Raw genomic sequence first — 17,290 nt, forward strand, 5'->3', positions numbered from 1 at the left:
CACATGTATATATAAAAAGAATAACAAGGTAGACACTAGCACCAAAACTGACCATTCACTGAAAGCATTTTATAATATGAACTAGAAAGAAAATTTCAGTAAGCCCACCAGTGACACACATTTGCATGCTTATGCCTGGGATATTTTTCTCAGTCTGTCCTTCTGTGATCATAAGAGTTAAGGTTTTCCAGTAGTGGTTTCTTGTTCTTCTGAAGTAAGACGCTCATAGTAAGAGTAGGGCAGAAAGCAAGCAGCCAGTTTGGTTAATGCTGGAGGGTAGGACTTGGGTAGAGCAGCTTCAAATAACACCATAACAAACCCATTTACAGAAATTAGATTAAATGGTAAAGATAAGATAGGAGCTTTTGAAGGAAACAGAGTAACTATTAAGGAAGAGGGGTTAGGGTATTACAGAAAAATGTATTAACAAAGATAAATAAGAGATATCAACTCAACCCCACGTGGAGGCAGGAAAATCACAGTGGACCAGTCCCGCACAGTCACTGGTTTCTAGTATTTAGAACTGTCTGATATAAGAAACTTACATCAGAAATGGGAATAGAATTGTCCAAGACCACACAGAAAATCACTTAGTGGAGTCTTGATTGACAACTAGGTCCACTCTATCCCAAGCAATGTTCCTAATCACACCATATTTCATTTTCAGTGTATATAAGACAGAGGGTAACATTTTTCCTCCCTTCATCATTTGCTCCCTTCCTCCAATCCTCTGTCCCTCCTTCCCTCTCGAACTTCCTTCCTTCCTTTATTTTTTAAGACCAAGCCTCATTATTTAGCCCTGGCTGGCCTGAAACTCTTTGTATAGACAAGGATGGTCTTGAACTCATAGAGACCTGACAAATGTCTGCCTCTGCTTTTCAACTGCTGCAATTAAAGATGTTTGCCACTAATCCCAGCTCCATTCTTAGACTCATAGACAAATTAATGAATTGCCAATGTACATATAGCTGTTGGTTCGTTTCCTCATGTCTACTGGGTATCTCCAAAGACTTGAGAACAAACTGTCTGAGTTAGGACTTCAAAAAGAGTATAATTTATTCTACAAAGTTATTAGGCTCAGTATCCATGAGAGTCAATTAGTGACAGAAAATACCATTTCCAATAATAAATTGTAGTTAAGCTATAACTTTAATCCCCTGACTCTGTGGTATCAGGGAAACTATAAATTATAACATCAAAATGTATGCTCATCACAAACCAGGTAGCAGTTAGCTCTTTAAATCATCTCTCTGTCTCTAGCCCTCTGTCCCTTGCCCCTCAATGCCTCTGCCTCTCTCACAATTCAAATTATCTCTGGAGGGCTGGATGAAATGAAAGCTGTCCTGTTTTGTATATCCCATCATATTGTTACTTTTTCCATTTCTTCCCCTGTCACTTACGTTATCCTAGGAATCAAAGAGACAAAAGCAAGATAGCAATATCTGCTGAATAGGACATCAGCTTTAAAGTGTCTGTGCAGGTATTGGTGACTCCTATGACAAAGGCTTTCCGTCTGTCTTTATTTAAAGGATTCTCCTTTCCAGTTGGCATTGTCTGGGGCCACTAGAGTTCAGCATCTATTCCAGGCTATTCTCCCGTCTATTGAGTGGCACAGCAGTGGTCTTCAAGTGTATAATTTTCAAATTGAGAAGCAATCGATTGGAATTCTTTATTCCCTAACCCCAACTACAGTGATTAAATGAGTCAGGAATAAAATGTTGTTTTACAGCAACTATTTCTCACTTCTGAAAATCTTTTATTCTAACCTATAGGTGACCAGATAGACAGATTTGTACCCACCAAGCAGGAGTAGGAATCATTCAGTCTGTGATCCAAAGTCTGTCTCTGGAGAATTCTGAAGAGGAAGGCATGGTCAAGTTTGCAAGGACTAGCAGAAATAAACTCATCCATCCCATGTTTCTGAAAACGGTCTGCATCTGTAAATTCAAAAGATCACTTACAGTACATTCATGTTTCTGATTTAATAATTAACAATATAGTTTATGAGGAACACGAAATTTAGGCCTCATGGTAATTGAGGACCACACTTTTTTACATCATATTAATATGAATTGTGAAGTCTGAAGCCCCCAAATGACATGAGGAAAATCCGAAAACCATTTAGAATGAGTACATTCAAAGGAAAACTTTCAACTGCATACATTTATTACGTCTGCAAGTGTATGCATGTCATGGAGCACACATGGATGTCAGAGAACAACATGCAGGACTTGGTTCTTTTGGTTCTGCTATGATATGGGTTTCAAGAGTCAAATCCAGGTCATCAGGCTTGGTTGCAAATGACTTTATTTGTTTCTGTTTTTTTTTTTGTTGTTGTTGTTTTTTGTTTTTTTTTGTTTTTGGTTTTTCGAGAAAGGGCTTTGGAGCCTGTCCTGGAACTAGCTCTGTAGACCAGGCTGGTCTCAAACTCACAGAGATCCGCCTGCCTCTGCCTCCCGAGTGCTGGGATTAAAGGCGTGCACCACCACCGCCCGGCATGACTTTATCTGTTGAGCCATTACCTGGACTCAGAATCCAACTTTTATTTAAAGTGGATTCTTATACTTACTGGAAGAACAACTGTTATTTCCCAATTTTAAAGAAAGTTGGGCTAGACATGGTGGTGCAGACCATCATAGTACTTGGGAGTCAGAGGCTGGTGGGTCTCTGTGAGTTTGAGGACAGCCTGATCTACAGAGACAAGCCCAGGCTAGTCTAGGCTATATAATAAGATGATGTCCAAAAATAGGGGTCAAGGATTGAAGACTTGTTGTATTTATGAATATCCTTGCAAAGAGAAGTAACCGGAAAACAACCCAGGTCTATTCATAAAGAAAATGGCAATGATGGCCAGAAGCCTGCTTTCCAAATGGCAAACTAGGGCAGAGATAAGCACACAGCTTCAGCTGGATCACTTCCAGTCTGCTTTTTGTATGGAGCTTTTAATGGGACCAACTTCAATGCAGAAATGGCATTGAACGCTCTCAGGCTTCAAGTTTAAGAGACATGAAAAAGCGAGCATCGTGCCTGTGCAGATATGCAGACAATGCCCCCCGTCCCAAATGGCACTTCAATCAACGGTTCAAACTTATTGTTCTTTACAGATTGCATCTTTCAATGCCTGTGGACCCTGCGGGTTTATCAAAAGGCACGCTTTTATGATTGCTTTCGTTAATGGTATGTTTTGTCAAAGTCTTCAATGCGATTTACTAAATATAGACAGAAAAAGCCCTACACATCCCAAAAGGAGTGCTGGGGTGTTACTACATTAGCTCTGCGCTAAGCAGTCAGTGGCTGGATGGACTCTGTCACAACTGTAAACATGATGCCCATTGTTCCTTCAAATTTACACATAAATCCCTTTCTGGTCATCACAAGAAAAGACTCCTAAATGCAAGCTAAGTGTAGTTTCTAAAACCTATGTGGAACAACCCTAAATCTGCAAAGGAAAAGAGACAAAAGTTTATTGATCAAACCCAATTATAGAGTCAGGCTCATAATAAAACTCAATATTGATCTGTGGACATGATGCTAACATAATCAGTCACATTTAGATATTTAGTCCAGATCATATTGATCCATGTCAAGTTCAACTTTCAGCCATATTTGTGGATGGAAGAACTGTATAATTCAAGCTGAAGGGTCTTGAGAATCACATTAAAAATAAAAGACACTAAGATGGATGTATAGCTCACGTCCACGTAACATGAGAAACCTGAATGCAGCAGCAAAGCAATGGAAAACAAAGCACTGGGTACCCAAGGTATGCCACGGTCCTTTCTAAATAAAACACCAGTTGTGTGCTGTTACATTTAATGACCACCCAAATGATGAACTATTTCATATGCTAAGTGGTATTAAAGGGATGAACACTAAACTTTTCTCCTTAGATTGAGAAATAAGACAGTCCAGCTTCTCTTACAGCCTGTCTACAGTCTTGTTAAAGTTGAATATGTTACAATATGAAACAGCATCAAATGAGTAGGAGGCAGAACACCAAGGAAGGCAAAACACATGCATCTTCCAGTTGAAGGAGCTGATCTATTTTAGCATCTTCATTTCTCTAAGTACAAAATTTGCTTGATGTCACCTTTATGAGATGATTATTTCTATGAAATAACTGATGATTTTTATTCATTATTTCTTTCAGCGGAGGTCATAAGAAGCAGTTAAAAATAACGACCATTAATGGTTTATCTGTGGAGAACGGGATATATAATAAATTTCAGAGGAAAAACTCTCATAATTCTGATGTTATTATAAAGGTTTAAAGAATCATTTTTAAAAGTTACAGGAAAGTAGTCTTAAAATGTATATTTCTGAAAACAAGTCTATAGTTAATTTTTACAAGTACACATTTTTTAAACTAATAAAACAATATTTTATGAAATACAGTTTCAAATAATTTTTACTAATGTGACAAAGCACAAATAAATGAAAAATTATTTTTGACAATTAGATAAATGCTAACATTATACTCACAAATATTAAGTCACAAATGAATATTCTCCTTCAACTTAGAAAATACAGGCAAACCAACTCACTAAAATATTAAGGTAAACAACAAAATGAGAGCCAGGAAATGGTGGCACACACCTTTAATCACAGCACCCCAGAGGCAGAGGCAGGTGAATCTCTGAGTCAAGGCCAGACGGACCCACAGAGTGAATTACAGGACAGCCAGGTCTACCTAGAGAAACTCTGTCTCAAAGGAAAAAAAAAAAAAAGAAAGAGAAAAAAGGGGCTGGTAAGCCAATTCAACTTGCTAACAAGCTTGTTGACTTTAGTTGGATATCTAGAATATGAATAACACAAGGAGAGAATTGCCTGTCTCAAGTTGTTCTCTGAATATCATACATTTGCTAAGGTACTTGCTTGCTTGCTACCGAACAAATAAGAATTAAACAATATGATGATGATAAAACTAACAACAACCTATAGAAGGGCTACTGCTTTGTAAAACAATTCTGTAAAGAACCAGCATCTCTGCTTCTATGTCAGAGAAGCAGAATGCAAAACACTGTATGAAAAGATATGTCACCATTAGCTTCTATCAACACAGAAAAATTAAAAACGAACTCCAATGAAATTTAGACCTCCCTCTGTGACAAATGTTTTTGTTTTTAGCTTTTTCTTTTCCATTCAATCTTTATGTTTTTCAAAACTAAAGTTGGTTTAATTGTCTGGCCTTTATTTTAAACAAAGAATGGCAATGTATATGTATATGAATGCTTATGGCACACTATGAAGTACAAAGATGGTATCAGCATAAAAAAGAGGGAGTATGATAGAGATGCATGCTACTGAATGCTTGTTATTGTCAACAGAAATTTAATGTTATATATTAGGATATAGTGTCATAGAATAAACAAAGAGTAGAAGAGAGTAAAGTGAAGCAGATCGACAGGTAATATGGCACAGTTAATGACTGTGATAAAAGCATCTACAGCCTACTTATTTAACAAAACCAGTTAATGCACTGAAGTCTCAATTATACTTTTCATGAAACCTACACCCTACAAAGCTGTTACTTTATAACTTTTGTGTATGTCTACAATTTCTTCATCCACATTTTTTTCTCATAAACTAAAACAAAAATTAGCTATAATATTGTCTCATTTTTCATTTTCAGAACATATTTTCATGTAGTTTTCCTTTGGCATAATTTATCTACATTTTTTTTTTAAAAAAGACACAGTTGTGATATCTGAATCAGTTAGGAAATGTGTTTCCAATCACCTGTATAGCCGGTATCTGTTGTTTAAAATTGGGTTTTATCAGATTACCTTCAATTAATGTTTATGGTAAGATAAAAATTATCCAATTTTTTTAAAAATAAAAAACCTCTATATTACTATTTAGACGGTCACTGCTATGATGCTAGCACATTTCGGTGAAACAGTGTAAGAAGATTATCAAAATAAAGCAGCAAGCAATGGTATTATTAAATGATGTCTGTGATCGTGCTATAAATTGTGATGATTAACCTATGGACTAACTACAGATGTGGGGCCTGATAATTGAGAGTGCTGGTGGAGTTTCTATGGTAACAGCTGGATATCTATGCTCTAACATCTTTAGGTGGTATTGCCACAGAGAGTGCTAATAGTAGATGGAATCAAATCTAAATTGGGCAATACTGCTGATTGCTAGAAATTCAAGAAGTGATAGAGGTTTCCATCAAGTGGAATGTGAAAATTCGAATGTTCCATTGGGATAATAGCTGTGTGGACTTATTAGAAAAGAATAGGAGGTCAATGGTTTCAATGTATACAGATAATACTGACTTGAAATTAACCAACAGAGCAAACACAGAAGGACCAAAGACCGGGCTAACCTCTCTGCTGTGAGGGAGGATATTATATTGGGTGGGCACTGACCCCAACTAGCTTTATGTGCCGAAGGATCCACATCTCCAGAAGGGCATTGAAGTCAGAGAGCTCAGACTATGCAATGGAGAAATTACTTTTCTACACAGTAATGACTCTGTGGCTTTTGCTGCTCTTAGTGTGGTGAGCTGTTGTGTACATACAACAGGAGGGGCAAGAAGACAGGAGAGGGCAACTGAATTAGGAAACTTTGAACAGCAGCTGGAAGTTACTGAGGAGTCTGGGATCAGGACTCAGTAGCAAAGGGCTCTGATGACAGCGATTGCTAGCTGAGACCATTTCTCCTCTGTAAAACACAGAACCACCTTAGATGAAACTGCTGAAATAAAATTCACCTTGCTACGCTTAAAACTAACACATGCTTAAGGGGCTTGCCCACAGATCCATACACCTGTGCCGGGGACGCAGCCCCACCGCTCCTATTACTACAACATATACCTTACACAAACCTGTCTGTAAATTTCTTGTAGTTAAAAATTTACAGGAAGTTACCTGTAAACTTGCATGAGTTGGCAAAACTGCCATGTTTTTGTTATCACATATATGACCTTCAATGAGTTATGCATGTAACAATATGTGTATATAGCTAAACATATGCTTATACAGTAGTATTATAATGTTTTAAGTTTCTATGCAGTTAAGTCTGGTAAGTATGGTCTTATATATGCAGGCTTTTGCTTAAGACTAGAGGAACAGTTAATACAAACATTTAGGAGTTAATTCATATTTCAATTATTGATCAAATAATTTATTAGCTTCTTTTTGTTATGTTAGTTAAAGTTGACATGGTATGTGCCTTGTTTTTTTGTAGTAAATAATACAAAATTATTCTCACACAATAAAAGTCTTAATTAACAATGGAGACTGAGGATTATAAATTAGCAAAGTAAAAGAGTACTGAACATTTACCAGAACGAATATGTTCAAGGTGAAATAAACTAATGCTTTACCTATGAAGTGTAAAATTTAACATGGAAATGAGGAAAGTCAGGTGTTGTTAACACAGCAACACACTAGCAACGTGGAAAGCCAGTTCCCAAAATAAAGCACAAGCTCTGCTCCCTAAAAACATATTAGGCAAAAACAAAATAGATGGTAGTGTTTCTGGACCATGGTTACAAAATATTATCTTATTTGTCATTGTGTAGTATTTAATTAGGTAATATATGTGCAGGTGTGATTATGTAACTGTGTGACTATGAGTCCCGAAGAGTGGATTCGGGTCCCCTAGAGCTGGGGTTACAGGTGGTTGTGAGCTGTCTGACATGGGTGCTGGGAGCCAGATTCGGCTCTTCTCCTGAAGAGTAACTGCTCTCACCTCCTGAGCCTTCTCTCCATCCTCCTGGCTCACATTTGACGTTGATTATTAGAGGGTAACTGTTTTGTCATGTGGCACTAAGATCAAAAATAGATCGTGCTATATATGTAATTAACGAAAAATGAAAAGCAAGGTGGTTTTGGATTGAGACAGCAAACAAAGAGTAGGTAAAAATCCTGCTCCCCTGTCCAAGGCAGCTTGCTACACTTGAAATAGAACATTTATTAGCAGCACGTGTCTCCTGTTCTGCTCACTCTATCTAACGGGTTTCTACACATGCTCAGATATAAAGACAAGATCTACTTGTTGGAGAGATCTATAAATATGTACTTGTTGTTGACGTCCTAAAAGATAAGGCGATCTTCTACTAAGTTAAATTTTATAAACATTATTTTGACCATCCTTAAATACTCATTATGCTGAGTTATTTTTAAATCTTTTTTTTTTTTAAAAAAAGAAGTAAAGGAATATATAGGCTAGAAAAAAATGAGACTATTAGAAGAAGAAAATAACTGGTCCTTCAATTCAATTCATTAATTATGAATGTTTTGGGTATGAGTGTGCCTACCTTTTCTTATTACAAGTAGGTTCCTAACATAGTGGAAATGATAGCATACATAATCTATAATGTTTTTGCTTCATATATTCTGGACATTTTTGGATGTTATTACAACATTATCTTTACATCTACAAGAATAATAGGTACTAGATTGTTTCTACCTTTGTTGTGATTAAATAATAAACGTGAGAGCTAATAAAAATTTTCTGAGTTTAGCTAGGAAGTTGGAGGTTGATATTGTAAAAGAGATGACAGTCTTCCAAGCTCTTATCAATACAAAATTATACTTAAGCAGAAAGAAAGAAAAAAGGAAGGAAGCTTACCTTTACCAACCATGGAGAAGAATTACAGTTATACCATGAGTCACTTTAACTTTATGTTATCTACTTTTATTGATGATTAATAAAGTGTTCCAAGAGATGACCAGGAACAAAGAGAAAGGAACAATGTGGAACCATGGAAGAGAGTGAGGGATTGAAGAAGGTCAGAATTCTAGTTCTGATGAAGAGAGAATGTACCCATCTTCCTCCCCCTTCTTCCCTCAAAATTTGTATTATTCTTTATTTATCAAAAACAAATTAAAAACAAGAGGTCTGTTCTGATGAAGAATACAGCTAGCAGCTTGCCAACAGAGGGAGGCATCATTAGCAGTGATAACAGTTTGCTTTAAGTCAGAACAAGCACACCCAGTGCCACCCAGCCTGACTGGCATTGACTTAACCATAAAGCGACACCAGACAGAAAAAAAAAAAAGATGTCAGGAAATGTCCTAGGGCAGTCTTTTCAACTCGCCAAATGCCTCCATGATTCTATGAGCACTCATGCGCACTATCAACTAGTATAAAAAGTGAGTCAATATAAATGCAAAATTTAGAAGGCAGATTATATAAATTTTAGATACAGAATAAGCACTTAAAATATTGTTTAGGTGAAGTTTTTTTTGACATTTCAACTGTAATGTCTTTTTCCCTTTTTTATTTCTTAATTTCATTTTACATTCCATCCAAAGTTCTCCCCACCCAGTGACAATTTCTTATTCATGGCATTAATGATGCTGTAATGATTGATCTCAATTGTCAACTTGAGCTAGATAATCACCTGGGAGATGGGCCTCTGAGAATGTCTGTGGGAGTTATCCTAATTAAGTTAACAGAAGTGAGAGGATCTGCCCACCATGGGTGGTGCTATTCCCTAGGGTGCAATCCTGGATGACAGAAGGAGAAGAGAGTGAGCTGAGCTCAGATGCTCATTGATTTCTTCTTCCTGACTTTGTGTGGCACATGGCTGGCTGCTTCCAGCTCCTAGTCTCTTAACTTCCCCAGCATGATCGAGTATATTTTGAACTGTGAGCCAAAAAGTTCTTTCTTCCTTAAGCTATATTTGTCTGGGTATCTTAGCATAGTAACAGAAAGGTAACTAAGACAGGTATTTAAAGAGATGAGAAACCAAGCCTCTAATTCCAGCATTTTAGATCTGATGCAGGAAGATTACAGACCACGAGTTCCATCATGAAACACTGCCTTAAAAACAAAAGCCAACTAACAGCAAGAAAGAACACAGACTTCATCAAAAATTGTTATACATTTTCTTTTGAAAAGAACTGTTATAATTTATAGTAAATCAAACCAAAGATGAGAAAATATTTGTCAAGTAAGAAGTTTGACATATATCTTGCAGAATATAGAAGCATCTCTTAAAACTCAATAATAAGAAAGTAATTCAAACTAAATATTGTAGAGGTCAACCAACAAAGAAGATAAATGGACAGTAAATGACCAAAAAAGAATAGTGTCGCCAGAAACCATAGGTTATTAATGAAAACCAGGGGTGGGTTAACTACAAGATTTTGATTAGAATCCTCTGAGGCCCCTAAAACAATACAGACATTTACTGTGTCTGAAGGTCGCTTACCAGAACTAGTTGGACAGACTCTACTACTGAAGACACCACATGTTTTGGTTGTAGCACATATAGAAATCTAGCGAGAACCAAGATGAAAGCTTTCTTCCTGCTACCAAGCAGCCTTAATGCCCAAAGATACTATGCAGGCTGTTTGGGGGAAGGGCAGGGACAATATTTTCAATAAGGGTCTCACTCAGTTTTAGACCTTGTGTGCTGTGCTACTGACTAGTCAGACAGAAAGATTCCCTATGCTGCAATAGTGTCAAGCCAGTAATGGGAGCAATCAACTTCTTTTTGACTGGATGAGAGGCTCACTCCACAGGAAAGAAATCCCCTCTGATGCTGCGAGCCTGGCCAACACCCATGGCTTAGGAGGTCATAGGCCATAGTGAAGAAGCTGTTCTCATTTTTGTTAAAACGGACATAGCATGTTTCTCAATAACTATGTTCGTATTCATTAGCTTTGGGTCAAAGAAGTTTCCTTTTACAGTGAGCAACAGAATAACTGCAGAGAGTCGGAAATGAGAAATTGCAGAGCCCAAAAGGACTGCTAAATATTTTTCCTTAAATAGGAGAACCACTTTTCTCCGTCTAAAGTTCAGAGAACACCATAAAAGAGGGACTGAAAAGCATCTAAGAGTAAAAGAGAAGAGGAGAGAGAGAGAGAGATGGACGGCCGTGTGCAGAGACACACAAGGCCCCAATAGTCCTGAGTATAGACAGTCAATGTTACGGGATGATGGAGATGTGTTTTCTTCAGTGTGTAATCACCAGTAAGAAACTCATACTTGTAAACAATGCCTCACCCAGGACCCTTCAAGAAACTCCAAAAACCTCAATGCATCACACACAAAAATAAACAGGAAAATTAAAAAAAAAAATCATAATGTAGAAAGGAGACTGGTTGGGAATAGGAAAGACACCTATAGAAGTGGGGGGGGGGAGAAGCAAGAGAGGACAATGAAAGGTGAAAACAATAAAAATACATCACGTACATGTGTGAAAATGCTCTAATAAAACCCATTAGTTTGTATAATTAGAAGTTATGCTACTTGAAAGTAAAAAATATGTTCATATATGGGCAATAATACACTAGAAAAACAAAATATAGATACAATAACAATCTAAGTATGACATGTGTAGAAATTAGCCAGGCTAAGAATAAAGAAGTGCTCTACAGATAAAGAGATTAGTGTTATAAAACGGTGTAGGAGTTTTGAGTAAATGAAGATTTATTTCATAGGTGCAGCTGAAACAAGTTAGTATTAATCAGGTAAGATTTTGGATACATTCTAAGTATTTTTTTCTCTATAAGAGAAAACAGGAAAAATATGAAGTGAATATAGTGATATTTTATTTGTGTTTTAATAAGTAAAGTTTGCCTGAATATCAGAGTGCAAAGCTAGCCACACTAGACAGCCATAGAGGCCGGGCAGTGGTGGTGCATGCCTTTAATCCTGGCATTAGAGAGGAAGATAAGGCAGGAGGAGAGAGAAGCAGTGAAACCTGTGGTTTGGTAGAGAACACTGCAGTCTACAGTCACTCTGAGGACAGGATCACCCCTTTGTTTGTCTGAGTCTTGGTAGAGGTAAGAACTCTCTAGTAGTTGACTGCTTTGCTTTTCTGATCTTCAGTATGAACCCCAATATCTATCTCTGAGTGTTTATTATTTGTGCTACAAGTGAACGTAACAGTAGGCAGATGTACTTCATCATCACAAAGTAAATAGCAAGGAGAATGGGTCTAGGTTCACACACGGAAACGGGAACGAGAATTTCCAAAAGAGAGGAACAAGAAACTAATACTCCAATATTACTCGTGAGGCACTGACTGCTCACATATTAAACTCAGATTTTCAAGAAGACAAAGAGGTTCACATTAAATACCGTGGAACAGTATCCCAGGAGATAAAGGACAGAGTATGGTCTATGAATGTGGACAAAATACTTTGTCTATGCATGTGGAAAGAATCCAGTTCTAAATATGTCTATTTGTCTATGGAGAATCCAAGTCAGGAGAAACAAGAGTATAGATCATCCAGAAGGAGAAAAATAATTCAGGAATAATGTCTGATTAGAACAATAAAAATACACAGAGGAGGAAGGAAAGCATTCTGGTGTGTGTGTGTGTGTGTGTGTGTGTGTGTGTGTGTGTGTGTGTGTGTGTGTGTGTGAGCTGACAGAGCCTTACATCTGATGGCTCAATATGAGAGCCCATGGCATCATTTCTCACCTGACATTTTCAGCAGAAAAGATGCCATTGATGTAGCCAGGCTGACGGAAATGTCTAAACGAGCCCCAGAATGAGCTCTCCGCACTCCACGTGGAGTGTAGCATAGTTACCAAGTGACTATGCACTACTGTGGCAACAGCCCCCTGAAATGTGAAGCAAGGCATCCAAAGGTGGCAAGGGAGTTGAGATGAAGGCACAAATCCCACCTTTAATTGTTTGTCCTCTTTAGAGCCTTTAAAGATGCTCAGATGTAATCTACTGAAGTGTGTCTAAGGAGGAGAGGGTAATTATTTGATGCATGAAAAGGAAAAGAAGAAAATAATGCATGTCAAGATGTTACTATCCCGCAGGAGAATCTTGACAATAAAAAGCCACAACTTGAGATTAAACGAAGAGACAGAATGCTTTATGTAGAAGTAAGGGAAGTTTTCTAAAGGAGTGTAACAAGATAAAGTGATCACTGCCAGTGTGTTTGGAACTGCTCCTAATGCTGCTACACAGCACACAATCAGCCACTACTGAATCAACGGGAAAGATGCACTGGATCTGAATGTTTCGAATCAGCATACAGAAACTGAGTGAACATTAAAGCGTCTGGAGATAAGAAAAGCTGATTTTTGTTGTTGTTGTTTTTTTACTATATGTTCCTCTTATCATTTTACAATACAGAAGGAACTAACCCAATTATCCTTGCAGTTACCAAAAACAAATGCACAGTGTGATTCTTCTACATTCAGTAGAATTTCATCAAATTTGACTTCACAATATTTTTCTCCTAACAAGAAACCTGGGCTAAAGATACAAAAAAAAAAAACAAAATAAAATTTGCTTTTGGAATGTCTGCAGAATTTTAAAAATGTTTTGAGATTATAATATAATTGCAACGTTTCTCCCTTCCCTTTTTTTGCTCCAAAATCTCCCAGGTCTTCTTCAGATTCTTGGACTCTTTATTAGTATTGTTACTAATTGCTATTACATGCAAATATGTATACATATATATTCCTAAATATAAGCTGCTCAGTCTATCAACACACAGGTATCACTCCAGATTTATGTGAAAAATTAGATAACTAATTCTATGTCTAATAGAAACTACTTTTATTTAATTAGTTAATTAATAATATAAACTATAAGACTGAACAAATTTCCCTCAGTTTTATATTTTATTAAGGTTATTAGTTGATAATCAAATTAATTTTCACAAAACTTACATAGCTGAGCATCTGCATGGAGAGTTCCTCCTTTAGGATTTAGCTTCTGGCTTTGAACCACAGGAACTGGTTTATAAGACTGGCCTGTGGCCCTGTACATGGCTTGTACCCATAATATTCTGTCTTGTTCATCATCACTGGCGAATATTACAGTATCCCCTTCTTTAACAGCATTAAAAAACACCTGACCACCCTGAAGGCCTGTGGAAGAAGAGAGACATCATTAACATTTAAATGATTGGCAGATTTTATTTACCCAGCCTCATCTGAATGAGCTCAATGTTTTAAATGATCTTAGTTGAGAATCATATCCTTAGTCCACATTTTAAAGGGGCACAGCCAAAACACTTCTACATATAGATCAGGGAGACACTAGCTCTCGGCAAGACAGCATTAGGCAGTACAACACACATACCCCATAGAAACGCAGAGTGAAGTCTGGTATTCCTTGCCAGAGGAGTAAACACTTTGTGTTGGCCTATTTACCATGAAGTGAAATATGAACTTAGGGGAAATAAAAATACTGGTAAGGCAGAAGTGATACTTCAGTTTGGATTGTCGTTTACTCTTTAGTATTTCTATTTGTAAGTGAACAATTAGAGAATATGGCCACCAATTTGTACTTCATCTCGGTATGTTATATAAAAATGTATCTAAGTCTTAACTACCGGGGTTTTTTAACATTGCTGATTAATTTCACTGCCTTCCATATATCCAATTATTCACTCATTTTCAAGCACCATGTGTTCAGTCCTACAGCCACCACAGATGGAGGAGCACACACACCTGGAATCTTGATCTCAGAGTATTTGGAGTTTGGACTTGAGCTCATTGCAAGTAATGAGTTATGTGAAGGATGGGATCCCAGTCTTAACACCAATCTCACTTATACCCAGAACATGAAAGCAATTTTTATACAGTATTCTTTTTATCCATGGATTTTAACTCCAACTTGTAAAATAAGGCCAGATGTAAAATTTTCTAGCTGTGGTATCATATAAATCTTCAAAAAATGTTTCAGACTTTGATTTTAAATTTACTATTAGGTCATGTTCAAACTATTTTAACATACATGGAGGGACAGAAATATAAGGAAGTGTTTTGTGGAGAAAATTAAAATATAATATATATGTCGGAGGAGTGGTATTAACCTTAACTGGGAGGCAGAGGGATGAAGACCTTCGTGAACCTGAGGTCAGTCTGGTCTACATAGTGAGTTTCAGGTTAGCCAGGGATATATAGACTCTGTCTCAAAATTTGTCTGTCTGTCTGTCTATACATTTACATCTATCATTTATTGGCATTTCAGTATCTTCTCTGTAATTTTGCTTCCCAGTGATGTTTCTGCATGTATCTCATCTAATTTTTCTATCACCAAAATTTAAGTATTTTATTATTGTACAAAAATTATAGAGATGAGAATAGATCCATATCTATCTCCATGCACAAAACTTAAGTTCAAATGGATCAAAGACCTCCACATAAATCCAGCCACACTGAACCTCACTGAAGAGAAAGTGGGAAGTAGCCTTGAATGCATGGAGACCACTTCTGAAATAAAATACCAGTAGCACAGACTCTGAGAGCAACAATTGATAAATGGGACCTCCTGAAATTGACAATCTTTTATAAGGCAAAGAACATAGTCACTAAGACAAAATGACAGCTGACTGAATGGGAAGAGATCTTCACCAACCCCACATTGAACAGAGGACTAATCTCCAAAATATATAAAGAACTCAAGAAAATAGACATCAAATTACCAAATAATCCAATCAAAAATGGGGTACAGATCTAAAGAGAAAATTTACAAAAGAAGAATTGCAAATGGCCAAATGACCCTTAAGGAATTGCTCAACATCCTTAGCTATCAGGGAAATGCAAATCAAAACAACCTTGAGGTACCATCTTACACCTGTCAGAATGGATAAGATCAAAAACACCAATGATAGCTTATGCTGGAGATGATGTGGAGTAAGGAGAACACTCATCCACTGCTGGTGGGAATGCAAACTTGTACAGCCACTTTGGAAATCAGTATGGTGGTTTCTCAGAAAACTGGGAATCAATCTACCTCACGACCCAGAAATACCACTCTTGGGCATATACCCAAAAGAACCTAGGTGCCCCCAACTGAAGAATGGATAAAGAAAATGTGGTACAATTACACAATGGAGTACTACTTAGTGGGTAAAAAAACAAAAAAAAAACAAAAAAAAAAACAAAGACATCTTGAAATTTGCATGCAAATAGATGGAACTAGAAAAGAAAAAAAAACATCCTGAGTTAGGTAACCGAGACCCAGAAAGATGAGTATGGTATGTACTCACTCATAGTGGATAATAGCTGTAAAGCAAAGGATAATGCGTTTATAGTCAATGACCCCAGAAAAGCTAAGTAACAAGGAGAACCCTAAGAGAGACATTCATGGATTCCCCCTGGGAAGGAGAAACAGACAAGATCTCCTGAGAAAATTAGGAGTGGGGAGAAGAGAGGGTGGAAGGGGAGGTGAAAGGGAGAAGGGGAGGGAGGAGGAGAACGTGAGGGAATGGGATGCTCAGGAAGGGGGAAGGACGTGAGGGAGAGAAAGAAAAGAGATAACTTGATAGAGGTGTCCATTAAAGGGCTAGGGAGCAACACGGCACTAGGGAACTTTCCAGGAATCCACAAGGATGACCCCAGCTAAGACTCTAAGCAACGGTGGAGAGGATGCCTAAATTGGCCTTCCCCTGTAATCGGACTGATGACTACCTTAATTGTCATCATAGAACCTTCATCCAGCAACTGATAGAAGCAGATACAGAGATCTACAGCGAAGCACTGGGCCGAGCTACCTGAGACCAGCCCAAGAGAAGGAGGAGCAATAATATGAACAAAGGGGTCAAAACCAGAATGGTGGTACCCACAGACACAGCTGACCTGAGCTCTGGACTGATAGCTGTGGAACCTGCATAGGACCAAATTAGGTCTACTGAATATAGGGGACAATTGTGAGGTGATTGGCAATGGGACAAGGATTTCACCCTCGTGCTTGAACTGGCATCTAGGAGCACATTCTTTTTGAGGGGTGCCTTGCTCAGCCAAGATATGCGGGGAGAGCCACGGTCTTGCCTTAAAGTGAAGTGTCAGACTTTGCTGACTCCCCATGGAAGCCTTACCCTTTTTGAGGAGTGGATGGGGAGGTGGGGTGGAGGGAAGGGGAGAGAAGCAGAAGGAGGGGAGGAAGTGGGAATGGGGATCGCCGTGTAAAATGAGAAAAGACTATATTAAAAAAATCATTAATTAAAAAAATAAACCAAAAAATTATAGAGATGCAGATGATGGTAAAAGACATAATTTGAACCTTAAAGCCTTGTCCATTTGCATGAGCTTCAGATAAGCCTTCTATTCATCAAGGGGCATTTTAAGTGGAGAACAAATACAGAGTATTACGAAGCTGTGGATATCCACACACGACTGGAAAAGTGGTTCGTGTAGCATTACCTGGGTGGGGGTCTGTGTAATCCACAGTGTATCCTTCAAGTTGCATTAATTCCTGTGGTTCAGACTTCTTTTCTCTGTAACTGCACATAGCGAAGGTGTACTGGCTAACCTGCTCAGTGGAAACAGAAAGGCGGAGATAGAGAAAATAAATTGTTTTCAGTTAAAGAGTAATAATCAAATTTAACTTTTAGTTTTT

General features: G+C 37.6%; 1 protein-coding gene across 7 annotated transcripts in view; it reads right to left on the reverse strand.

The window, feature by feature from the left end:
- Positions 1–17,290, reverse strand: part of Cadps2 (calcium dependent secretion activator 2) — a 520,741-nt gene that overhangs the window by 149,993 nt on the left and 353,458 nt on the right. For all 7 annotated transcript variants that reach the window (XM_026788548.1, XM_026788546.1, XM_026788543.1 and 4 more), the window contains exons 10-12: positions 17,095–17,203; positions 13,612–13,812; positions 1,801–1,937 (exon numbers count right to left, since the gene is read on the reverse strand). In XM_026788548.1, the coding sequence (XP_026644349.1) occupies positions 1,801–1,937; positions 13,612–13,812; positions 17,095–17,203 (447 nt within the window). The remainder of the gene's footprint in view (positions 1–1,800; positions 1,938–13,611; positions 13,813–17,094; positions 17,204–17,290) is intronic.

The sequence above is a fragment of the Microtus ochrogaster genome, unplaced genomic scaffold (assembly GCF_000317375.1).
Source record: "Microtus ochrogaster isolate Prairie Vole_2 unplaced genomic scaffold, MicOch1.0 UNK4, whole genome shotgun sequence".
Lineage (NCBI taxonomy): Eukaryota > Metazoa > Chordata > Mammalia > Rodentia > Cricetidae > Microtus > Microtus ochrogaster.